The sequence below is a fragment of the Mytilus trossulus genome, chromosome 4, assembly GCF_036588685.1.
Source record: "Mytilus trossulus isolate FHL-02 chromosome 4, PNRI_Mtr1.1.1.hap1, whole genome shotgun sequence".
Classification (NCBI taxonomy): Eukaryota; Metazoa; Mollusca; class Bivalvia; order Mytilida; family Mytilidae; genus Mytilus; species Mytilus trossulus.
In genome coordinates this window covers 2,857,835-2,885,097 of record NC_086376.1, presented here as the reverse complement: position 1 = coordinate 2,885,097, position 27,263 = coordinate 2,857,835, and the positions used below count along the sequence as shown (strand labels likewise).

Below are 27,263 nucleotides of genomic sequence, written 5' to 3'. Positions count from 1 at the left end.
TATTTCTTGACAATCGTGTCATCCTTCCATTAATGATCAAACAATAGAACGTTTATTAAAAACATTCGGACCAAAATTAGTTTTAATAATTTAATTTTTTATTTATTGTTAGGACTATTGGCAGAAAAAGTTCAGCGACTGCATACTTGGAGAAATATATGAAATCCAGATGGAAAACAAGAGGTCATATGCTGAATTTCATGCCTCCGTACTGAAAGGGATAATAAAAAATAAAATATATTTCATGACCCTTGAAGACAAAGCATGTTAGTTCAATTTCCATACAAATGTTTTATGTTATTGTTTTACATTGCAATGCATTCTTTAAAGTGCCAGTATTTACCAAAAATCACTAAAGCAACTACAATCATTTGGGTAAATCTGCGAACAACATAAAGCAGAGGTTATAGCAACATGTATCAAAACGCTTCCTGTGTAGAAGTGAAAATAATTAATATAAACAAATGATGAATTTCATGTCTGAATATAAGAATTGAACACAGGTTAAAGAAAACAAGAACAAAAAAAAAATAAAAAAATTGGGGCTTTAAAGTGACTTTTTTTCTCGATTACCTAAAAAAAAATTATATCAATAACACATAGCTGAGATGGTTAATTATAGAGCAAATTTTACCCCGAAAAAAACATTGTCTCCTGAGCGAAGCCATGGTGGACTGTTTTTTCGAGGGGTAATAATCTGCATATCACCCTCTTAGCTAAATGTGATTTAATTCATTTAAAGTTTAATTTAGATTTAAAGTATTTAACTATTTCAAATGTCAACTGAAGAGAGTCAAGATACTTTTTGGAATGTTTAAGACATCAAATGAGCTAAAATATAGAACATGAACATTGTCTTTAATTTTATAAATTCAATTTGATGTCGTATAAATTATAAATGTTTGAATGTACGAGAGGGTGACATTAAACAAAAATGTCTCTTACTCAGCCATGGAATAGGATGCATTGCCTCCTTCGTAATAGCCTATTAAAATCTGTTATTTTATTGGGAAGAAGAATTATAAACGATATCATTCTGCTGATAACATCAGTTATATATGTTTGATGCTGATTTTTACCCGGACGAAATCTGTAAGTCTAAGTGGTTTTGTGACTTTGTATACGATTTAGTTTATCTCGCCTATTTTTCTTCTAATTGTAAAGATTATCATAGAGTTACTCAAAATGACAATTGTAGACTCAGTCATATTCAATAAATGCGTATACTTTATACATGTTATATTTGAGTAACTTAGTTCACATGATTGTGTGTCTCCTGGATAGTTGTCTCGTTGACAATCATATATAAAACATAATGTTATATTTATAGTGTCAAATTCAATTCTCAGTACACCAAAAACATTTTCATACTATAATGTTTTTAATCGATCATACTACTGTAAGTGTACATTTGTCACTTTCAACTTACAACTTAAAAATACGTTCTTTGTTGCTTATACGTGTAAATATTTGTCGGATCGACTCGACGCAACATATGACTTCAATTACTGAAATTTAACGTTTTCACAACTAATTAGACTGACAGTTATATATGATGAGTATATTTGGTTAGCGAACATATTTTTACATTATATAAATATAAATACTACGAGTTGTTAATTTATGAAATTATGACGAAATTATTGTTAATTTATGCAATTTGAATGTTTAAGAATTTGTTATCATTAGTAGAGTGGAACGTTCCAGTTCTCACAATAGTAGCAGAAGGAGACTTAGATACAATAGAAGCTGTTAAGGAAGTTCTGAAGCAAGACTTGCCTTTACTGATAATAAAAGGTTCGGGAAAAGCATCTGACTTCATTGCGGAATTCATTGAGCAGTAAGATATAATATTTCGATATATTTAAATAATAACAAAAAATGAAAAGTCTTTAAAATGACGCTATAAGCGAGCTCTGACAGTTTTTCGTTTTATCAAATGATATCTTAGAATGTAACGCCTACAATAACCAAAATCATACACGTCGACCAGCGATATGGTTACGAGTGAATAGTACCACACAAAAGTCAAAAACGATTTTCTACTAAAGGAATTAAATACTTTACCTTTTTTGGCAAATCCTTTCGGAATTTGGAACCTCAACACTCATTAATCATTAATTCCTCTTCAACTGTTTTTAATTTACCGTCACTGATGAGTCTTTTGAAAATAAAACGCGTGCCTTATGTAAACAATTTCATTTCTTGTATCTATGATGATCATGTCCTTGTATACTTTTTAAATGCCTCGGCGGACGGTTTTGCTTTTCATCAATTATAAACATTTACTGGTCAAATATTCTAAAGTTTGTGCGATATTGCATTTTTACATTTGTAATTATACTTTTAGTTCGTTCTGAAGTATTGAATATTTAGAGATGAATTTTATTTTGAGGACTAATTTGTCTCAAATTGTACAGTTTCTTTACAAAAAGTCCATATGTAAGTGTTTTTTCAGAGATACCATTGATATATCTGAATATATCATAGACAAAACACCACTGTTATTTGGTATATCGTCTCACGACCTTATGCACAGAGAATTAAACAGCAAAGGTTCTGGTTCGAATCAACGAAATGACCTTATGTCAAATATGGAAGCAATTAAACAAAACAAATGCTTGGTAAGTTGTAAAAAAGATAAATGAAGCTAAAAGACTTCAAACGAATGGATAACAATTGTCATATTTCTGAGTCATTATTTTGGCGACGATGAGTTAACAAAACAAACAGACATAATAGGTAAAAATATCATCAAATAGGGTATAGCAGTCAAAATTGTGTTATAATCTTAATAAACACAAAAAATCAAGTATGTTATAAAAGAAAGCTCAAAAGGCAAATAGACAAAGCACATCATGTAAAGCAAAAGACAAAAATACAAAAAATTTCCATACCGTAATAACACAATATCGGGATGTATAAGTACAGAGCCACGTCATATGTAAAAATGTATCAATAAAATGCATATAAACAAAGAATATTATCAGAATGAAAATCTAGAATACAAAAATATACCATAGCTCTATAATACAAAGGCGGGATGCATAAGAACAGCGCTTCGTCAAATGGATATCACCGAACATAAACTAAACAGTCACAGTAATATGCATAAAGACAAATAAAAGATTACTATAACTACTATCTTAGTTCAATCTTGTTTCAATATAAATGTTATCATTGTTTTTGCACATATATGTAGACTTGAGTTCTCCTATGATCTTTCACACTCGTATTTCTCGTATAAATGATGTCGTGCTCTTATCGGGGTTGAATGATTGTATATTTAAGTATATAATGTTAAAGCATACAAACTTTACGAGGATAACAGATCACAATTACTTTTTCTAAATGCACGGAATGTTTATTTTAGTGTCGAAACCAAAAGTTGAAGAGTTATTGTTTGTGAACATACAGCTTGTGACAATACATAACTTTTGGTACTAAAATGTATTCTGTAAAAAGATTGGATAATATTTTTTTAGCTTGTATATATTGTCTATTTTTATTATTGAAGTGTGGCCTTGTTCGAGCAGAGTTATGTATAAATTGTAGAAATCACAAATATGGTAGGAATGCATTATGAATGAATCTATTTATCATGACAGATAACAATAATTGATATAAACAAACAAACACAGCCGAAGGAGTTTACAGACGCAGTTACAAAAGCGATCATAAGAGGATGGTCCCGTAACAAATCTGGAGCAGACGACAATATTTATAGCTTTGACCCAATTGAACGAGGTTAAGTAATATCACTGTAATATTTAATATCGATAAAGCTGTCCCTATCGCCCAGTTTTGTGTTTTCATAGCTATAAATGTAGATTCTACCACTGCATCGAGTGTGATACGATATTAATCCACTCGAGACTGTAATTTTTTAATTTAAAACGCGAGGCTCGCCGAGCGTTTTAAATATTTAAAGTTTAATTGTCGAGAGTGGATAAATATCGTATTACTTGAGATTTGGTGGTCGAATCTTTTTCTCTTATGATTTTCAAACAATATGCAGGCAAAAGTATTCCTTCTTTTCGAATGGTCTGCAAAAAGATGCATACTTTCTAAGTGACGTCATCAGGCATGATCGCATTTTTTTGTGCCGTCACAATAGGAATTTCAGAGGAAAGCAAGAAAATTCGACGTCATAATCGGATTTAAACCAATAAAGAACTGAGATCAATTGAACCACCCGTTGATTAATTTTGTTATACAATAGTGCAGAAAGGGATATTTTGACAAAGAGTTAGGGAATGTTTTTTATGCACATTTAGCAATTCATATTCTGTACATAATCGCAAACAGCATTTAATATCATAAAATTACACGAATGTAGATCGTCACGATATTCAAACAGCATTTAATATAAGAAAAATAACACGAATGTAGACCGTCACGATATTCAAACTTAGATCACAAACCATAAGAAACAAGTTTATATCTTATCATCAATTCTATAAAAAATATCATTGCAAAATTATTTCATACACATATTTTATCCGAAGCTATAATTATGTTATATTTGCCTGGATAGAGAATGTGTACTGCAAATAATACAGTAATTGCCTAGAACTTCAATAGTTGATAGTAGAAATAGCGTAATAAATCTTTTTGCATTTACTAATATTTTTTAAGGCTGAAAAACTAAGGAATAGCGAAGAACATTTATTTTGAATAAAGGTCTTTAAAGCTTACATATTTGTCTTTTTCATTTTTAGCCATGGCGTTGTCAGTTTATTTTCAAATTATGAGTTTAACTGTCCCTTTGGTATCTTTCGTCCCTTTTTTACAGAAGGAAGATATGACCAAGATTGTATCGATAACGAGACATATTCGTTACCTGTAGAATCAGAGACAAAAGAAAGAGTCAACCCAACAGCCGTATCTACAAATGCTATTTGCGGAACATTGCAAGCTAGTAATCGGAAATTTATGAATTCATATAAGGAAATACTGACGCCATCCTCTTTACCACTGTATTATTACATTGCATACCAGTTTATACAGGAAATGCAAGGAGAAAAGAAAGTTATAATAGAGGTATTGCTATGGTTTTTTTTTATTAAATTTATATTTTTAAATCATAATGATCTTCAAACTCCTTTTTAGGTTAGCTAGTTAACCTACATTTATCAGATCTATCAACAGTCTGATATTTTAATTAAAATGGAAATACAATTTGCTTTTATGAGAAATTTCAAAACTTACTCATCTTAAAAAATAAGCTGAATATTGTTACATAAGAGAGAATTTTTGAGTGGAAATTGAAATTAAATCTGTCAACTCACGTAGATAAAGGCAACGACAGTATGCCGATGTTCACTGTTCTGGAGGAACGGATTATTTGATTAAACTTACCATTATCCTGACTTGGAACAGGACATTTTAACATTACGTGACAGGAGTTCAGTACAGTAAGATTTATTAACACTAAGCAGCTGTTTTAATATTTAATGTTGGGGATTAGGAGGAAATGTCAGATATTTTGGCCAAAAACATTGAAAATATCGTTTTGATGGAAATTCATTGAAAAACGTCAATATGTCTGTATTTGCATACTTTTCAAAAACGTATGGTCGTCAAATATCAGATTTTTTTTAAATGAATTGCATGGTCACCTAAAATTGTTTTACAAAATTGTGTCATTTATTTTTTATTTCCAAAATGTTTTTTTAGTGTGTGCCATGAGCAGAGCAGTGTCTGCTTGCACTAGTACTAGAGCACCAAAAATCATTTGGGATGTTAATTTGGTTTTTGTTGCTCAGTCTTTATTATTGTATGATGTGGTTTGTGTATTCTTGTTTATATTATGGTCTTATACTATCTTGAATATTATTATGGATAGAGATAAACTGTAGGCAGCAATGATGTTCTGCAAAGAATTTTTTGTAAATTTTTAGAAAATATTTTCCACTGTTATTACTGGTCCAAGTTCATTATAGATAGAGATAATTGTAGCAACAAGAATGTTCAGTAAAGTAAAATCTACAAACACATCACCATCACCTAAACAATTTCTCATGCATGTATCTGTGTCCATTGTTTGATATGCAAATAGACCAAAGTGAGCGACACAGGCTCTTGAGAGCCTCTAGTTTAGATACGTTACACCTACATTTATCACATCTGTAAAACAGTGTAATATTTTAATTAAAAATGGAAATACAATTTGCTTTCATGAGAAATTTTAAAACTTACTCATCTTAATAAATGAGCTGAATATTGTTAAATAAGTGAGAATTTTTGAGTGAAAATTAAAATGTGTTTATATTTGAAACGTGAGACAAAAACACTTCCATTTAGGCGATTTTAACAAGACAAATTCGAATGTTTGACGCATATGTTTGTTTTCGTATTTAAGCTGAGGACTTTTTAGAACAAAATACAATACGTATTTTATCAATTACACATGCAAAACATATGTCGTACTATTTTACCGTCCTTTGTTTGCCTGTACTAACATAAATTACACTAGACATTACTCAATATTTCAAGAATTATTTTACAATTATTTCATTACGTTCTAAATAAGTAGCAAAATAATAATAAAAAACCTATCTGATTAAACATATGAAACCGATAGACGTGGCTAGCACATAACACTTGGATAGAGAGTTGTCTCATTTACACCCATACCAAAGCTTCCTATATCTATGACTACATACACATATTTTCTTTCCTAATTCGTCAATTTTCAAGACAGATCTCCTATATCTGTCTTAAACATATTGTTTTAATTACGGAACCTCAGTTCATGAGGTAGACGGATTTTCAAACACTCAACGCTTTCGAATTCAGTAAATGAAGGCTACAGAAACACTAAACTGCAACAGAATATCAACATTATCTGCCAACTCACGTAGATAAAGGCAACGACAGTATGCCGATGTTCACTGTTCTATAGGAACGGACTATTTGATTAAACTTACGTGGAACAGGTCATTTTAAGGGAAAACAATAATAGTGCTGAACCTGATTTTATGACTAGTCAAACATGCCGTTTATAATATGGTTATGTTAAGGATTCCGCGAAAATGACAACATGACGTGACAGCAGTTCAGTACAGTAAGATTTATTAACACTAAGCAGCTGTTTTAATATTAAATGTTGGGGATAAGGAGAAAATGTCAGATATTTGGCCCAAAACATTGAAAATATCGTTTTGATAGAAATTCATTGAAAACTATTCATACGCCAATATGTCTGTATTTGCATAATTTTCAAAAACGGATGGTCGTCAAATATCAGAATTGCATGGTCACCCCCTCAAAATTGTTTTAAAAAATTGTGCCATTTATTTTTTATTTCCAAATTTTTTTTTAGTTTGTGCCATGAGCAAAGCAGTTTCTACTTGCACTAGAGCACCAAAAATCATTTGGGATTTTGATGGGGTTCTTGTTGCTAAGTCTTTATTGTTCTGTGTTGTGGTTTGTGTACTGGTGTTTATAGTATGGTCTAATACTGTCATTATTATGGCGTTGTCATATGGATGTCACTTTGGTATCATATCTTCGCTTTTTTTTTTTTAGAATAAACCAAATTATGATAAAGATAAAGTAATATATCTGGTGTATCTGGGACCCATGTCTCTTATAACGTTCAATGAAGTTACGATGGCGTCTGCATGTTTTCGAAGGGATACAGTTCATTTCACTTGCTGATGACCTTCGTTTTATAACTTCGTTAAAGCATATATCCAGTATATAACAAGATGAAACTCGAGAAAATGACAGAATTATCACATTAAATTAATCAATACGAGAATTTGTGAAAGACTTCAGTTTCAAGAACAACAATTTACTTGTGACGGGTATCATTTTTATGTTAAAAAAATGGTAATTTCATATTGAAGAACTATTGCATAAGAAAAATAAAAAGGCAGTTCTTTTTTATTAGAACTTTAATATGCTGTTGAAGGAAGCCATTGTAGCTGACAGAGATGAATATGTGTCGGTACTATTAGAAGAAGAAGGTGTCCATTTTGATGATAATTACTTTCCAGCTATTTATAAGGTATGTATATAAAGTAATTACATTGTTTTATCTTGGCTATGGTATGGTGTCACAGTGTACATCACGATTAACAAAGTATTTATATTGTGTTCGTTACTTTTATTCCCTTTTTTGTACCGTTAGATTTTTTCTTTAAATTAGCCGTTTTTGTAATGTCAGAGCCTTTAGAACTTACTTCTGTCATGAATTAACTGGTTTGAACAACATAATTCATATATAAAAATATCATATCTTTTATTTATGTATACGGAAACGAAATCTTGAGAAATAAGAATTAATACATCTTAAGATATCTGACGATAAGAACTAATTGAATACTGTTATGGCCTTTGGTTATAATGATCGATGCATGACCAGTAAATACCGGAATAGTACTATTGCCTTTATTTACGGTTCATAATCAAATTAATGTCCACAAAACGTTACAAAAATACACTTACGGCTGGCGAACACTAGCCATAAAGTAAGAACAGGTTGAACTCAAGTGCTCATGTTGTATGTAGGATATATAGAAATCAAATCGTGTGTAAGTATAAACACACTTAACAAAGCACACTTTAATTGTTTTGAATAGTAATTTGAATTCGCACAAAATGTCTGTACATATACATTAGAAAATAACAATGAAATTCTTTACTATAAAATAAGTTTTCTATCTAATTTCAGGAAACGCTTCAATCTCAAAGAAAAGCAAGAACGGCCCTTCAAAATGTTTTTAAGGTAAAATAAAGTTCTAGGATGGTTATTATAAAAATAATAAGGGAAACAATTTTTGATCAAATCATATTTTCCATATTGCACAAATTTACATGTGTAACGAATATGATAAGGAGCTTTTTTTTCATATTTGTAAAATGGTCCTTTTGATATCCAAAACCATATTTAATAAAAAAAAAAAAAAACAAAAAAAAAAACAAACACATTGAATCTGTGTGAATTAGTGACATAGTATAAAATTCATAAACGAAAATATTGTGCGTGATGCTTGGTTGATTTTTTTAAGGAATATTCAAAAATAGTATTTGAAAGCAAATGGTGCAAAAAATCACATGCACATTGAAAGCATATAGAAAAATAGGATCATAAGAATAACAAAATGCATGTATTGGAAACTTTTTTATTCTAAGGAGTAGGAACCCAAATTTTCTAGTAATAACTGAACTTATTAATTGAAAATAATAGAAATATATTGTACATATCATTTCTGTACAGAAGCATAATCAACCATTAGAGGTCTCGACCAAGTGCCGGTGTAAAGAAAGAACATTAAACTCCGTGCGTCTCAATAGGTTTTCGAGGTTAACTCTCATAATAAATTTAAGCATCCAAAAATATTTTCAAATTATTTTTTATTAAGATTGAGCTGTGTAAACCTATCAAATTCAAAAGGAGTTTTTATATATCCCGGTTCATAGAAAACAAAGACTATACGAGACAGCACATGGTGCTTATTAATTTTAATGCACATGCAGCTGCTGAATTTTAGGTTATATAATATACTTAACATAAGCATAGGGCTTGTCAGAATAAGGTATACAGTGAATTTATTATTATTTAGTAGAAATATTTCTGGTAGATTTACTTGGAACGTGGGAACCACAAATTTAGATATTCAAATAATCACAAATTGTGTTCAGTAATATATGAATAATTTGGCCAAACACTGAAAAGATATCAATAAAAATGCATATTTTTTTTAAATCCACGAAAAGTTGTACACAGCGAAACTAAATAAATCCGAAGAAAAATAGCATTTCTAATTAGTGTTGAGAGTTATTTGATATTTTCTAAAGAACTTTAAAAAAAAAACCCCACAAGAACCTAAAGCGGCAGATGTTCGATTGTCCATACCCTGATAAATAAGAAGAGTATACGTTTTATGGCTCAAAATATATGTATCTAGTCAACGAATGCATTGATAGCATGAACTATGATACAACATGCCTTTACTTAAATTTGTCAAAATATATAAATTAAATTTGTTTAAGTGGGGTTCCTCGCCAGTTATTAAGCAGTTCAAAGAGTTTTGCTTAACCACTACAGAGAAAAAGGACAGCCAAGTTAATCAACTCTCAACCATTGAAGTGTGTATGATCGCAGGTCGACAGATTTGTCAGGCTTTGTTGGGGTATCCTAGGGGTAAGTATGTATGCAATGTAATCGAGACCTGTTATTGTTTTAAAATACAAACATATATTTATGTTTATAGTATAACGCTTTTATAACAGAGGTAACACATAACATGTAATAAATTAAAGTATACATTTGTAACCATGAACGTGGTTACTTTTAACATATGGTTAACATGGAAGTTTAATTGAGTATACTTCGCTAGTTTTAAGCCTTATAACTGAGGACAACGAAAAAGGACATATATTTACACTTTTAAATAATGTATTTGTTTACCTTTCTGTAAAACTTCGCAATAACGTGAGCTTTGTTATATAGATTTTAACTGTTTACAAAAGGGCATTACACATCTGATTAACATCATTATAGAAACGTTTTCGCTTTTTGAGGAATAGAACCCTGTAAAACATATTTTATATTAGACACAGGAGTTTTCTATGTTTTTAAAAATATCAGGCCTAAAACAGGTATTTTGACATTGAAATTATTTCAATAATTTCACCCTACATCTTCAACTCGCTGTGCAAACTGTATATATGGAATATTTACCTTTCTGTGTGAAGTCTTTATTGAAATATAACTGTAATTTGTTCTAATAGATAACTCTCTGAACAGAATGGAAACTTTGTCCGCATATCAAGATCTTTTGATATGGGCAATTTTTGTCAACAGACCAAAACTAGCTACCATATTCTGGATGAAATGTGAACAACCGCTATGCAAGTATTTATAATTGATGAACATACAAAATGGACTATTTAAACGCCCGGTACAGTTTATTACCCTATCCTCACATTACAGTATGAAAACCCCTTTAATCTATGGTTTGATCGAATATCATAAATAAAAAACCATATAATGTAAAATTGACCTAACTGATTGTTTTTTTTTTTTCAATAATATTTTCTATTTAGAAAACATGATATTTTGTCTATTTATATATGTCGTCGGGTTGCGTTCCATTTGTTTTGTTTTGTGAGAATTCGATTTGCTTTTTCGATTTTGTCTTTTTTCTTCAATTTTTATTGCGTTATGTATTCATTTTTTATGTTTGTCCTATTCATTGCTATGGGGAAAAAACAAAATACATAAGTCAATTATTACATATGAATAAATGAAATCAAACAAAAACAGAGAAAACCGGCACAGAAAAATAAAGCAGCAGAAACTCTGACAAATACATTCACCCGCCTTTAATTTTTGCTTTTAAGTGTTTAATAAAACTTGTTAGAGTGAACTTCTAAATTATTCAAGTCAACTAAAAGCCCATGATAATGTTTCCAATAGCAACATTAAACTTTTTTAACAGACATTTCTACCATTTTTTTTCACTGATTCTTTGAAAAAAGTCAAATTATAATGAGAAACATATTCTCAAGTGATTATTTATCTATATAACTAAATTAAGGTTTTAATTTTCTTGACTTTATAAGTGAATCCTGAATTTTACTTTGTATGATATGATAAGAGACCTTTCCATTTTGAACTCAATATTTTTTTAAATTTTACTTTGTATGATATTGTACTTATTTAGTGTGCGCATTATTGGCCAGCAGTGTATACAAGAGAATGGCAGCCAGTGCTAATGACCAGGCAACAAAGTCTGACATGATTGCACAGTCAAGGTACCAATTAAAACATTTCAAATATGTTTATAAAAAGTGTATTACTTCTACACACAACTGCATAAATTATATTAAAATCTGGGAGCGAAAAAAAAGTAAGATAAAAAAAACTAGAAAAGTACAAAAATATACCATGTGGTGAATTCAATCATAATTTGAAGTATAAGACCGACAAAAACATAACTAAGAGACAGAAAAAACAACAAAAGCAATTTAACACTACACAGAAGAAACATCAAAATTCACAGACCAAATACAAACTCATATACACTAAAAATGCATGAAATATAAATAGTTACTTATCAGCTAATTGCGTCGAACCCTAAAGAGTACATGTATGATGACGACAAATAGCGAATGGCTGGTTAATTGTCGAAATGCACATCTGGTGCAGCCAAAATGGTTTCGTTTATTTTATTGTATTCGATGAAGTGTTTTGTTTCTAATATGTTTCTTAGCTTTTATTGTGTTTTCTGAATTCGAAAAGAAAAAAACAACATGTATACTAAATGTGTTCCTGTTTTCCAAGATCCCTTAAAATCTGTTAATAGCACACTACTGTTGAATTGTTATGAACCCCTATATGTTTTGGCAATGATAACACTAGCATAATACTTGTGCTGCAAATTCGATAGTACCAATCAAAGATAAATTTGAGTTCAAAAAGTAAGAATTGATAGAAAAACGTAATACTTAAATTATAACACTAAAAATTTGTTTGCATTTACTGTCGGTATTTTTAAAGGCTGTTTGCAGATAGAGCATTAGATTTGCAATCGAGATTGTATGATGATGACGCTGAGCTTGCAATGGATTTAGTTATCACAGAACACATCGTTTGGGATATCACTATAAGCCCAATGCAGTGTGCCTATGAGCATGATATGCTGGACGTTCTTGCTCAAACATGCCCTCAACGACGTTTAAATAAAATATGGTATAGCGGAATTAGTTCTAGTCTCGGAGGTTTTTGGAAGGTAAAAGTAATTGATAGGTTACATTTGAATAGGGTTGAAGTGGTAAAAACTCAAATTAATCAAGAGATTAAACGTTGTTTATGCTAAACTTCTTTACTGATTAAAAAGTAATCGAAAAACTAATTGTAAAAACGAAATATATACACATTTTAAGTTTTAAAAGCGGCTAATGACTTTGAAAAACAATGCATGGCTCTTATTAACAGATAATGATTATATTCACTTTACTGTCATGTATTCTCTCTCCATAGTATCATCGTGGTATTGTCATGCGTTGTATATATCTAGATTTGACCGGTAATTGGTATAGTTTTTGTCCTTTTTGAAAAAGATATGGATTTTCAAATATTTCGGACACCATCATTCAAAATATATTTATACTGCAATCAGCTATTTTACTATACAGATAAAGCTATACGTATAAACGTAAGCTTTATACGTCAATGACCCCAACTAACCTATAAGCCCCGCCTCCTTATTGTATTTCATCAACAACGTCACGTCACGACCATGACAACGTATAGCAACAATGGTCAAACTTTTATGAATTTAAACTTTTTTGTCTTCAAATTGGTTATTTATATACCATGGTTATCAAATGTTATCAATTAAGTTCATTTTCCCTTTCTAATTCCTTAATGTGTCAATGTTATACCGCCTGGACTACGCTCTTAGGGAAATACCCCAAAATGGCACCCCAAGAGGGAAATTCCAAACACTTTTTTTAACAATTTTTGTTACATAGTTTTTTCATTTTTAAATATTTTTTTTCGATTTCAGTATAAAAACAATATACGTATAGTGTCTTGAAATATGAAATGTATTTGTATTCGGCACGAAACGGGAAAATACTCGATAAAACTTCGCATTTTCCCGTTTCTAAGCCTCTTACAAATAAATTTCATATTTCAAGACACTATACGTATTTTGTCTAATTATTGTCGTAAAGTACACCTGTAGAAGTAAACTTGGTACTGTTGATTATTTGAAAAGGCTTTAAAAGCGTCAAAAGAACTGTTGTCGGTATGTTTATAGATCCCTCTAGGACAGTAAGACGAGTTTATTTGGATTGAAACATTTGAAAATTTGAATTGAACAGATGAAAGGGGAACAAAAGATACAAAATCTGGTTCTTTGTGTACATCTTTTAACGATAAGGAACCTAAGTAGAAATGAAAAACAAACGAGAGGAGATATGAATTTTTGATCACTTTAAACAAATATATGGACGGGTGACAGATAATCGTGTGGAAAACAAATCACAAAAATGGTCTTACCGTGGTTGCCTTTGAAATCATAGATTAAGGAAATCAAACAAAAATTAACTCGTTGTGCATATTAAGAGCATACGATACAGTTACAGTTGATGTCATTACGTTGCTAACGTAAAATGTTATTTTCGCGTCGTCAAACTATGACTGATCGAGTAAAGATGCAGTTTTCGACTGATTTTTATCATTCAAACTCAGTTAACTTCATGGACCCCTTTTTTTAAATGCCATTTGCCTTGGTTTGATTACGTAAGAAGATTATGTGTCCCAATTTTCATGAAAACGTTAATAGTGCAATTTTTATAAAATTTAATAATATAAAGACTAAAAGAGGATGTTTTTTCTACATTCGTGACTATTTGACAAATATGAATAATTTAAAAAAAAAAAAAAAATGCACATATTCAAGGGACATTTTTATTAAACAGAATTTACAAATAAATAAAAAAAAACATCTTGTGTTTATCTTTATAAATAAAAAAAAAAAAGTTATGTATTTTTGTCGAAAGGAAAAATACATCCACAAATCCGAATTTTGAGCAAATATATGAATGTTGCCCTTATTTTACTCAAAGGGTAGCACATGAAGGTATATTTTTTATTACATATTTGATTTAATCAAGCAAAAGAATATCCTATATGCCGATTTTCAGCAAAATTTCAATATGGGATCAAAACTGTATCGTATGCCCTTCAGAGTAGTATTTGAAGTTTTTGGGCATACACATATCATATGAATAAGAAGGTATAATTGAAGTGCAAAGGAGACAATGTATAATAATCAACACTTATATGTCAAAATAAGCCTTCATCGAAGAGCTTTGGCTCACACTGAACAGCAAGCTATTAAGGGTCACAAAATGGCGAGCTGGAAACAACTCAAACATGAAAGCTAACGGTCTTCTTTATAAATAAAACAACTAGAAACGAGACATACAGGCTCATTACTCAGGGCAAGTGCGTAAAAATGTAATGGATTTTAACAATTTAACAGGCGCAATGCAATACACTTAACAACATGAGATCTACCACAGCATATAACTTAAACTAAACAGACCAACTACATCTTTTATATATTTCGTCTCTTTGGAATAGCATTGTGATTTCGTCAGATATATATTCTTAAAAAAAAGTTTAAAAATTTACACAAATATAAAATGAGTTTAACTTGTATTTAAGAGTGGGTTTGTAAAAATATCCTATAACCATTATAATTATGGAAAGATAGGTATTGTGGATTACTGAACTATTTACTTTAGATGACGGTGCAGCAGAAATGTTGCTTCATAATAAGGTTCAATTTTTAAGATTAATAGGAAAATATGATCGTTTAAGCTGGGGTCACAAATTCACGACCAACTACATCTATCTAACTACATCTGCCGTCCTTGACAAGACCATTCCCGATTGAAATTTGTCAAAAGTCTGATCAAGGTCCTGTAACATGTGTAAATGGAAATTCAAACTTTAATTAAAATTTGTAAAACAAATAATTTATTAACAACAATCAGATATTGTTCAGGCAGAGTCGATATTCAACCGTTTCCAAGCAAATTTATCCCGATAATCACGTTTTCAATCCGCTTCTATTTCATTTTGTAAAATTCCACCGAGTCTGTCACAACTGCGTCCCGATTCTTCCGAATGTTATCCGACAGAGATCAGACAGTGACCAGACAGTGAAACGACGCTGATAGAAGCTATCCGATCGTAAACTGTCGGTATACTTGAGATGATCAGGTATTGTCGGCACGTAATCCTATCACGGTCCGCTCTATCGCATTGCAAACGGCTTTGTCTGGTCTCAGTCGTATTGTATTCTTGAAAAAAGTAAAAATCACAAAAATACTGAACTTAGAGGAAAATCAATTCGGAAAGTCCATAATCACATGGCAAAATCAAATAACAAAACGCATCAAAAACGAATGAACAAGAACTGTCATTTTCCTGACTTGGTACTGTAATTGTCGGGACTCTGACGTAGGAATTATTGACGAATTTCGTATTAATAATGGGATTGTTCGGGAACGGTTTTGGCAAAAAACGATTAGCAATCGACAAGATCTGGATCCAATCTGGACTCAATCGGCAGAAAAACAGCAATGAAAAATTTCTCTGGATCATTCCCGTTCAACAGGACTCCGTCTAGAATACATATAAGATTGTTAGGATTTTGATCCGATACAACAGAATCTGTCACGACATAGGCACTATTGTTTCCGACTAGACAAAATCTCCTGAGTTTCCCCAAATGTTACGGGACGCACCTAACTGTCGGGGTGCTTGACCGAACTATTCGGACCCTTCCCGACCCGTAGGAATCTGTTACGATCTTAAACAATTGCGTTCAGACAATGATAGGACATTCCAGATAATTGAGGAGAGTAATCCGACTTTTTTACTTTTCGTGTCGTATCGCGGTCTGATCTCAAACGAGAGCAATAATCAGCAATGTGTGAACCCTGCATTAGAAGTAACTGTATTTAACCAAAGATTGTCCTTTTATAACCTTAATCTTCATCAGAACAGTGTCAGGGTGAAATTTTATTTGTTTTAATTGCACTAGTGTACCACTCTTTAGGTCTTTTTATATTTTAAGTATTGCATTAGTTTTGAAATGATACTTTATTCATTCCTTTTTTTGTGCAGAAAGGCTGTTCAAATATTTGGTGCTGCTGTTGCAAGAAATGTTCACCGTATGAAGGACCAAAGGTTTTTGTTGCTCCTCTTACCAGATTTTTGCTACATTACGTAAGTAATACATGCATGCAACCTGAATCAATTATAATCTAAAAGTATTAGTAATTACAGGAATGATAAGTCTATTTTCAACTATACAAACTCAGAGGTATAAACAACACTCATTTCATTTGTCATTTTCCGTGGAAAGACCTACTGGTTATATTCTGATACCTTATATTTTTTCTTCTGCCAATTGTTTTTCTTGCGCTATATTTGTTTCTAAAAATGTCGCTTTTTTTAAATATAATATGATACCGTTTTTGTGAGATCTACTTCTCAACCGTCAAAGAAATCTACAAATTTGTTTTTTCCAAACTCCTTATAGCATCCTCAGGATGTTACATTTTATGTTGACTGAAGCTATCCGGAGACTCCATATGAAATTATTTCCCGTATGCATTTAATATTAGTGATCTGCATTTCTAAGTGAAAGAGATAGGTCAAGGTCAGAGGTCTAGCTCATATTCTAAATTTAGATTTCGGCTTATATTCACTAATTTTTAAAAACCGTATAAGCTGTCGGCAATTTATTTTTACTACATTGTGTTGTGACATGCAAAACATAATTCTTTCCTTAGAATTGATCCTTGTTTTGGGTCCACATTTTCAAATTTTATTTTCATACAGGAACATCAGGTTTCCTGTTACTCTGACATCCTCTTGTTAATATAATAACTTATTATTGATTTACTTTATACTCTGGGTTCATTTATTTTTGTTGGTATCAACTTTCGTGGAGTGAGGAAAACTTGCATTTTCGTGGGTATTTGATTTCGTGGTTTTGTCAATCTCTACACACAAAACCTATTGGAATTATGCATTTGTTAAACATTTGTATTCGCGGCACTTGCACCAACGAAACTCGAGAATATTGGTATCCAACGAAAAATAATGAATCGACAGTATTACATTTTCTGTACTACATATGTTTTTCCGTTTTTTTTCCATTATTTTGTTTGAATACTTACAGGTATTATTTTTTGGTGCTTTGGTATGTTACAGTGCCTTCCTTTTAGAAATGGATGTATATCATGGAGTAGAATCAATTGGTTTCTACGAAAAGGCTATTTATTTGTATCTAGTTGGAGATATTTTTGAAGAGTACAGAAATTTGGTATATATAATAAAAACATGTTACTTGGCATATATATAATATTATGTAATTTATCATAAATAACAATAATATGTTACTTGGCTGATACATGTATATTGTTCAGTGTGAACCAAGGATCCATGTTGAAGTCCGTACCTTGACCTATAATGGTTTTCTTTTGTTAAACAAATGTTATTTGGATGAAAAAGATGTCTCATTGTCACTCATACTACATCTTCCTATACTTATATAGTATTAATATTTAAATAGACATATATAATAATCATATGTAACTTGGCGTTTATAATGTTAATTATGTTATTTAGCATATATTAAAAGAATATATATTCCGTGGCATACATGATAATAATTGCTAATAGCTCTAGATAGATAATTACTACAATACATGACACCAAATTCTCGATAATTATAGTAGCTTTAGACAATGTACATCCTTATAAGAGGATTTAACCAGCAGTGCATAAATATGAATTAAAGCATAAATATGAATTAAAGCATAAATACAAATTAAAGCATAAATATGAATTAAATATGCATAAATATGAATACAATTAAAGCTAAAATATAAATTAACGTATAAATATGAATTAAATATGCATAAATGTGAATTAAATATGAATTAAATATGCATAAATATGAATTAAATACGCATAAATATGAATACAATTATAGCATAAATATGGATTAAAGCATAAAAATGAATACAAACAAACAATCCTAGGCGTAAAAGTAAACTGATTTTTTCGACTCCAATCCAGTGGAACCGGATATTTCGACAAGGAAAGCATCTCATCTATGCTTTAGGAGTCAAACATGAAACGTGATAGTTAATACCAATTCAAAGCATTAATAAGTGATGAAACTGCAGGAAAGATAGCGACTGTTCTGTTTCAATGAAGATTTTCAGTATGTTGACAATAAAATCAGAGAGCAACAGTCAACAAATTGCTCCTTCATGATAAACGACATATAACAAAATGTGTTCCCTTTGATCGAAAACAAATTCCATAATTGAAAAAGAGAATTCAATTTGAAACGTCCGCCAGTATCTTGTTATTCATTTTCAAAATTTCCACCAAACTGTCCTTGCCCTTAATTACTGTCTTCTCAGATTACATATATGTTTAAACTCTTTAAATTGTGACATGCTTTTCAACTAACCCATATGCTTAATGATGTATAAACAAGTATCCTTGCAAACAATTTTGTATTTCTGGTTCTGCCAAGTGATCTGTTCAATCTATTTCTGAAACTATGAAGGTCAAATAGTTATCAAAGGTACCAGAATTATAATTTGATACGCGAGACGCGTTTCGTCTACATAAGACTCATCAGTGACGTTCAGATATGAATAATTATAAAGCTAAACAAGTACAAAGTTTAAAAGCGTTGATAACCCAAAATTCCCCAAACAGTTGTCCTTAATATGGCTAAGGTAATGTATTCCTGGTAAAAAGCTGTTCCACTATTTATTCATATATTCCCAATCCGTAACTTAAAAATAACGAAGATCTTAATTATTGTCAGTGAACAAAGCTGGATATAAATTAACATTTTTCAAAAAGTTTAATCAAGTGAGACTTCATGTATACTTCCGAAATTAATCAATTATATTCAACAGTTTATAAAGCTTTTTGTAAGTTTTGATTGGAAACCAACTGTACATATCCTTTACTCATATGATGCAGAGTTCACACCGAGGCGTTTTAGGAATAACAAAACAAAGATAAAAGGTGTAATCACAAAAGTACTGAACTAAGAGAAAAATCTCCTCTGAAAGTCCATAATCACATGACAAAATCAAATGACAAAACATATAAAAACGAATGTATCATTAACTTTTAACGTCACTTTCTGCTATAATTGTAGAAATTTTGTTTTAATAGATCTAGATATTAATAGCTTCGAGAGGTTGTGGATCGCATCTTTCCAATCGACCTTTATGATTTTATTAATAATATAAAGGACAGCAGAAACTGTAAAAAGTGCCTCATTTCTTTTCATATTGAAATTGACAATAAGGACCGGTTAAGAACAAACGATTACGACAGAAGAGATTATTTAAACTTTCCATTTATAAATATTTCCATGTCTATGTAGTTACATTCCAGCATCGTTTAAATATGGAGTAAATATCTATAAGTTGATAAGATACTAGAGCTTGAATAGCCTGTCATGATTGCTTTATGAAGGGTTCGTTGATTTAATGGCAACTACTGCATAACGGACTCAAATGAATGAATCTAAAGTTATCCTTCCGAAACTGTTAAGTACGCCATCCCCAGTTGATAAGTCATCATAAGATAGCTGTGTCACAGATGACAAAGGATTTTATGCTATTTTCGTAACCAAAATATAATCCTAATTTACTCAACATTACCTTTTACTTGAAGTAAAAAAATAAATCAATAATTATACCATGAAGATGACGAAGGATTTCATGCTATTTTCGTAACCAAAATATAATCCTAATTTACTCAACATTACCTTTTACTTGAAGTAAAAAACTAAATCAATAATTATACCATGAAGATGACAAAGGATTTTATGCTATTTTCGTAACCAAAATATAATCCTAATTTAATCAACATTACCTTTTACTTGAAGTAAATAAATAAATCAATAATTATACCATGAATAAATTGGATCATCTTATTTTCGATGTATTATCGTCAGAAATAATGATATATATAACTCGTCTAAACATCAACCCAACAATGTTAGATCTGTAAATTTGCTTTCGCAAATTTTTGGTTCCTCCCTCGCCGGGATTCGAACCCATACTACTGTGATATCATGACACCAAATCGCCTGCACTGCAGCCATCCCGCTAGACCACACGACCACCTGGGCTCTCAAAAAAAGAGCTTTCGGTGAGCATGTGCTACCTTTCCACGTCAGTTTTAATCTAGCGGTGTACTACAGTATATGCTATATAAGGCATGAAGATGTTATTGTTACAGATCAGCTCAATTATCTATAGTAAAGGATCCTACAAATTAATGTAAGATATAGTCACAGAAAATAATTATTTTCATAAGTACGTCTGAGTCAGTGACAACCCTACAACAGATGTATCCATCGGATCGCCATCACTGATGGTGATACATGGCTGTGTACATAATGAATATACACTCGTCTAAACATCAACCCAACAATGTTAGATCTGTAAATTTGCTTTCGCAAATTTTTTGTTCCTCCCTCGCCGGGATTCGAACCCATGCTACTGTGATATCGTGACACCAAATCGCCTGCACTGCAGCAGTCCCGCTAGACCACACGACCACCTGGGCTCTCAAAAAAAAAGAGCTCGCGGTGGGCATGTGTTACCTTTCCACGTCAGTTTTAATCTAGCGGTGTACTACAGTACATGATATATAAGGCATGGAGATGTTATTGTTACAGATCAGCTCAATTATCTATAGTAAAGGATCCTACAAATTAATGTAAGATACAGTCACAGAAAATAATTATTTTCATAAGTACGTCTGAGTCAGTGACAACCCTACAACAGATGTATTCATCGGATCGCTATATATATATATATATAAGAAGATGTGATATGATTGCCGATGAGACAACTATCCACATGAGACCAAATGAATACAGAAATTAACATATATAAGTCAGCGTACGGCCTTCAACAATTAGCAAAGCCTATACTGTATAGTCAGCTATAAAAGGCCTCGAAATGACAATGTAAAGCAAATCAACCGAGAAAACTAACGGCCTAATTTATGTATATTCTCTTTCAGTTTCAGAAAGATGCTATTGTTGTAACGAAGATAAGTAAATCTACACATGACAAAAAATTACGTCATTCACGATGGTATAGATTGAAGAAATATTTGTTAAATGTCTGGAACATTCTAGATGTTCTATCATATACGCTGACTATCGTGGCTATATTTGTTCGTGTGTTCAGGTCAACAAAAACAAACAAGACATACAGACGTGTTTTCAGCATGAGTCTATTTGCGATGTACATGAGATTTCTCCATGTCCTGTTAATGTCAAGGAAAGTTGGGCCAAAAATCATCATGATCAAAGAAATGGTATGTCAATTTAAAGTAACCATTCTCTGCTTCACTCTTATTTTTATGATTATGCATGTAATATCCACAAACACCGAAGAACAACCGTTGGTAACAGTGAAATCGAAATGGTTCAAATAAATGTCATACGTCTGTCTAAAATCATTAGAAAACGAAAAAATCAAAGTATTTCAACGGAACCATTTGAGAAAACCGAGAAACGTAGAAAGTTGTTTGACAACAATGAATCAATAAAATATCCAATTTACGGAAAGGTAAACATGCTCGTGCAAGTCTTAGTCTACTTTAATTGCTTGCGTTATCAACTGAAAACATCAAACACTGTCTTATCATAAAACATCAAACAATCTCTTATCATGTGGAGTTTTTTTAATGTTTAGTTTATGATGAGTTTGAATTTTGTTTGGGGTTGGTCTTTGGATGTTATAGTTAATTATCAATGTAAAGTCTTCACTTGGCATCCGTCCTACTTTTTAACCCTTATAAATATCTACAACTGTGAGTCTTCGCTTACTTATGTAATATCGAGATTTCATCACACTGTTCTAAGGAATGGAAAAACCCTCATCTTCATTTTGCTTTTTTTTTTTTAAAGATATGAACTGTTACGTTCAAGGGAAAAAATATAAATAAGTGTCTATAGTTATTTCTAAAGAATATTCAGAGTTTTACTAAATCTTTTCGATGTTTTAGTTTTTGTTTGTTCTAAATATCTTTGAAGAGAAAATGACTGATATTAGTAAGAGACTTTTATAATATATATTGTATTTGCTTTTGTAATTATGATAACATTTTCAGTTAAAGGATCTCTTTCGATTTATTGGGATTTTATTTGTATTCATGGTTGGTGTTGGAGTTCTGTATCATGCAAATATGTACCCACAACACGAAGACATGTGGAGTTCAGGAGAATGGAGGCACTGGAGAATATGGAAAATCATTTATATTCCATACTGGCAAATATATGGAGATCCTATGTTGGAACAGTTTGAGGGTATGCCATTCATTGTATATGTTGTATATATCTTAATATGTAAGTCGCAAAAAGAAAAAGACGAAAGAAACTATTAACACATTGAAGATGGGGTTATTTTACTGAAATCTTTTTTTTATGACATAACTAACCGCGAGGTCTGATAGTAAGGCTTATTGAAGATGATAATTTTTCAACAGGTTGAAAAACTAATGAGGTAAAAGTAAAATAACAAAAATACAGAACTTTAAGGAGAGTATTAAGCTAAAACATATCATACGAATAGACGGGATGGAATTATTTTAGGCTCGGAAATACTGCTTTATCAGGGCTTACATATTTAATACTTGTAATACATGCGTTTAAGGAGGCTCGCGGGTAAAAGATTTTCAGAAAAAAATTGATTTTTTTTTTTTTTCATTACAAATTTCATTAATTGCCTAAATCAATTCGTGTTCGCCAGGTGACTTTTAAAATGTAGATATCATAGGAGAAAGCTCCACATTATCTTCCTTTTGTGCAAAAATACAATTCTTTGGCATTAAAATTGAAATATCTTTTTTAACTCATCGATGACCTATATTTTTTTTATTATTGTTTTCGAATAAGCTGAACATTGACTAAATAATTGTAAAATTTAAAAGATTTCTGTAATAAAATTAACGGTACCAATTTTCTTGCACCAGATGCGCATTTCGACCATACATGTCTCTTCAGTGATGCTCGTAGCCAAAATATTTGAAATCCAAAGCTTATATAAAATTAGTCCTTTTTTCAATTCGATATTACCGCAAGTCCCCTGAAATGCCTAAAATGACAAAAACAATTGATTCACAATGTATGAATACTACTCCAAGTATAATTGCCGTTTTCAAGTTATTGCAAGGTTATTATCCTGAAATAATATTTATGATACGAAAATATTTTAGCAAATAGTACTACGCCATGTACCACAATACAGAGCGAATGGGAAAGTAATCCTGCCATGGAACGGTGCAATGAGTATGATTGGATACTCGTTGTGATAACTGCTTTGTATATGTTGATGTCAAACCTTCTCCTTGTCAATCTTCTGATAGCGGTATTCAGGTTTGTTATGTATTACAAGAGAGTACAACAGCTGACGAAAAATGATTTTTTACTTAACGTTTAAATTATTATAATTATAATTTGATTGATTACTTGGTTTGTATTTAACCGTACTTTCAACACTATTGTGCTATTTCATGGCGGGGGAGCTGGAGTTCCAGGAGAAAACCACAGATGTCCGTAAGAAATAAAGGCAACAGTAGTATACCGCTGTTCAAAACTAATAAATCCATGGACAAAAAACAAAACCGGGGTAACAAACTAAAACCGAGGAAACGCATTAAATATAAGAGGAGAACAACGACATACACTGATAATCCTAGTCAGCTACGATTAGAGTTAAGTGCATCTAGTGGGGTTCGAAATCACAACCTCGGTGTTAACTGGTTAGTTACTACAATACTAGAACTACTTATACCAATCAGCCACCATGGACCTAATTTTAATTTGATGCATTTTTGCTATAATTGAACTTCAATTGTATAAAACTGAAATATGAAGATAATTAACTGATTTGAAGATTATGGTGGGTTTTGCTTCTTCCTCTAAATGAGTATACTAGGTTTAATAGCTGATTTTCAAGGCATTATGAAACATCTAAACATACACACAGCAAAACATTTTGATTCTTTTTTTATGTTTTTATTAAAAAGTTTGACGTTCTCATAGTATTTCGAAAACATTTTTACAAAAAAGGTTCGTTCAAAGTAATAATTCATATTGTTTATGCTATAATTGATGCAATTATCTTCAGCTATCGATTTGAACGGGTCCAGGAAATCTCAGAGAAATTATGGCGTTACCTTAGATATGAAGTCATTATGGATTACCGCACTAGGATACCTGCTCCCCTTAATCTTGTGATAAGACCAATAAACATCGCATACAGGTGCATCATGTGCATTAAGAATCAAATAAAGAAAGACAAAGAAAAAGATGACAAAGCTGCCTCTCGTGAGTATTGTTTTAGGTGTAAACTGCGTTTAATTTTTTAATTTACAATATGGAAATGAGAAATAAAGGTCACAGACAGAATTTGAGGGAATCGCACTATTTATAGAATTAACTGAGACCGATACCTCGGAAACATTTGCATCTCCAGCTATGCTTTCATCATCATATGTTTGAATACGCACTTCGCATTCTGATTTATTTAAGTTTGAAAATTCAAATATATTAAACATTTTGTGAGCTATCCTAGTGAACAGAGTTTTTAATGGCGGTCATCATGTTTGCCAAAACAAATAATATATATAGCGGATAATAATATTCATTATTAGCAAAAGATCTTGACAAAAAAGTATAATGGTTCGACTTCGTTCTTTTTTGTTTATTTTTTTTAGTGTTTTCAGACTGGCCTTGCTAATTATTATTAAACTTCAGCAACACACGTCAGTTCATTTTTGTTAAAAACTTCAGGGTTGGGTGGAGTAACAACATCATCGAGGACGTTGAAATGGTTATTCTTAAGTTTGCACATATTATACGTTTCAATATAAAAAAAGAAGATGTGGTATGATTGCCAATGAGACAACTATCCACAAAAGACCAAAATGACACAAACATTAACAATTATAGGTCACCGTACGGCCTTCAACAATGAGCAAAGCCCATACCGCATATAGTCAGCTATAAAAGGCCCTGATAATACAAGCGCCTTTCACCATTATATACTATGTATCAAAATAAAATCATTTTTGTAACTTCGGAGACAGTTATTACTTATATATATGTGATTGCTATGACATTCTGTTTAACATTATTTGTTTATTAGTTTTGAATTAGCTTTTAGTAACAATGTGTGATCCTAGAACAGGGTTGTCTTTATTAAGAATCGACGGAATTGTTTTAAATACGTATACCAAATAAACTCATCATATATAGATACCAGGACTAAAATTTGTATATACGCCATATTTCGTCTTCAAAAGACTCATCAGTGACGCTCGAATCCAAATGATTAAAAAGGCCAAAAAAGTACGAAGTTGAAAAGCTTTGAGGACCAACATTCCTAAATTTCAAATTCCAAAATTCTAAGAAACAGTGTATTTAGTTTCAAATACTGTGCTTAATTTGTTAGTTTTCGATAGAGGGGGGACATATACATGTATATTGCATAATCTTGCTGACTATTGTGACACTTTTTCTCAATGTAGTATTAAATTTTACTTTTATAGTTAATCATGTTGTTTAAAGGGACAATTGTTTTTATTGAGGTTAATACTTTAACAGAGAATTATGTTTTTCATTCAGGTAAATATTTTTTTTTCAGATAAAAGAGCGTTAGATAAGATCAACACACTTCAATCATTGAATGCAATTAAATGTGTCCACAAGTTTTGAAAGGACAGACAGCAGAAACTCTATAGACAATGAACAAAGAAAGATGGAAGAAAAACTAAATGGAAAATTTAACATTGAATCATCGAGGAGAATATGATAAACATGTACATAGCATAACTCATGCTTGGAACTGTTTTTAATCACTTCGAGATTTTGCAGTTAGCTTTTTAAGAAGTTTTTAAGTATGATTCAAAATGTGTTTATAGGATATTAATGTTGCAAATCATTGTTCTAGCGATTAATATTTTTTTTAAATGATGGAGAGTTGATTCCTCATGTTTTAATTGTACATTCCAATGCACAATTTATTCTAAAATTATTTCTACTTCTTACCAAGATATTAATAGAAATATTCCTGAAGAATATATAACTTGTGAGCGTATTTTGTCAAGACATATTATGATTGATTTTGATGATTGGAGATATGACGCAAAATGACAGAGAATGATCGAAAGAAGTGAAAGAAAGAAAAAAAATAACTTATCAATTTATTTAAGCGTTACTTATAATGACTCTTTTGTAGACGAGACGCTTGTCTGGCATACATAATTCCTATCTTTTTATTTACGATTAAGTTTATTGGTATAAAGTATATCTTGGACAAGTTCTACAATTTTCGAAAATTGATTTTTTTTTTAAATAGTTATGCCCATTCGGAAATATTAAATAAGCATATCACTATTATCTTCCGCTAGGGCGAACGCTTTGTTGTGTCATGGTTTGTTTTGCTGGCCTTGTCGGCTGGATACGAATTAAAGGGATATTCACCTGTTTTTGATGTAAAACATTGTTTAGTTTATATTTATTTTAATTAAAATTGCCGCTTGTATTAATGGTATTCATTTTTTTCAGAGAATGCTTATGTCGGTGACAATATAGGGACATTAGAGTTGATTTTGTGAAATGTTTTGTTTTGTTGAAGGACAT

At 31.1% G+C, this 27,263-nt stretch overlaps 1 protein-coding gene across 1 annotated transcript; it reads left to right on the top strand.

Moving 5' to 3' along the window:
- Positions 1–11,684: 11,684 nt before the first annotated feature.
- On the top strand, positions 11,685–26,355 carry LOC134714491 (transient receptor potential cation channel subfamily M member-like 2). The gene is made up of 9 exons (XM_063575778.1): positions 11,685–11,772; positions 12,518–12,749; positions 16,670–16,771; positions 17,733–17,876; positions 21,632–21,931; positions 22,730–22,925; positions 23,834–23,993; positions 24,748–24,947; positions 26,266–26,355. The coding sequence occupies exons 1-9, from the start codon at positions 11,717–11,719 to the stop codon at positions 26,334–26,336; spliced, it is 1,461 nt and encodes a 486-aa protein (XP_063431848.1). The 5' UTR covers positions 11,685–11,716; the 3' UTR covers positions 26,337–26,355.
- Positions 26,356–27,263: the final 908 nt, after the last annotated feature.

Excerpts from the sequence above, each read along its gene's own strand:
- LOC134714491 (XM_063575778.1), top strand. The coding sequence starts at position 11,717 with ATGGCAGCCAGTGCTAATGACCAGGCAACAAAGTCTGACATGATTGCA. Across the intron at positions 21,932-22,729 it reads TCATCATGATCAAAGAAATG|TTAAAGGATCTCTTTCGATT; the intron begins GTATGTCAATTT and ends TAACATTTTCAG. Across the intron at positions 23,994-24,747 it reads CTTCTGATAGCGGTATTCAG|CTATCGATTTGAACGGGTCC; the intron begins GTTTGTTATGTA and ends AATTATCTTCAG.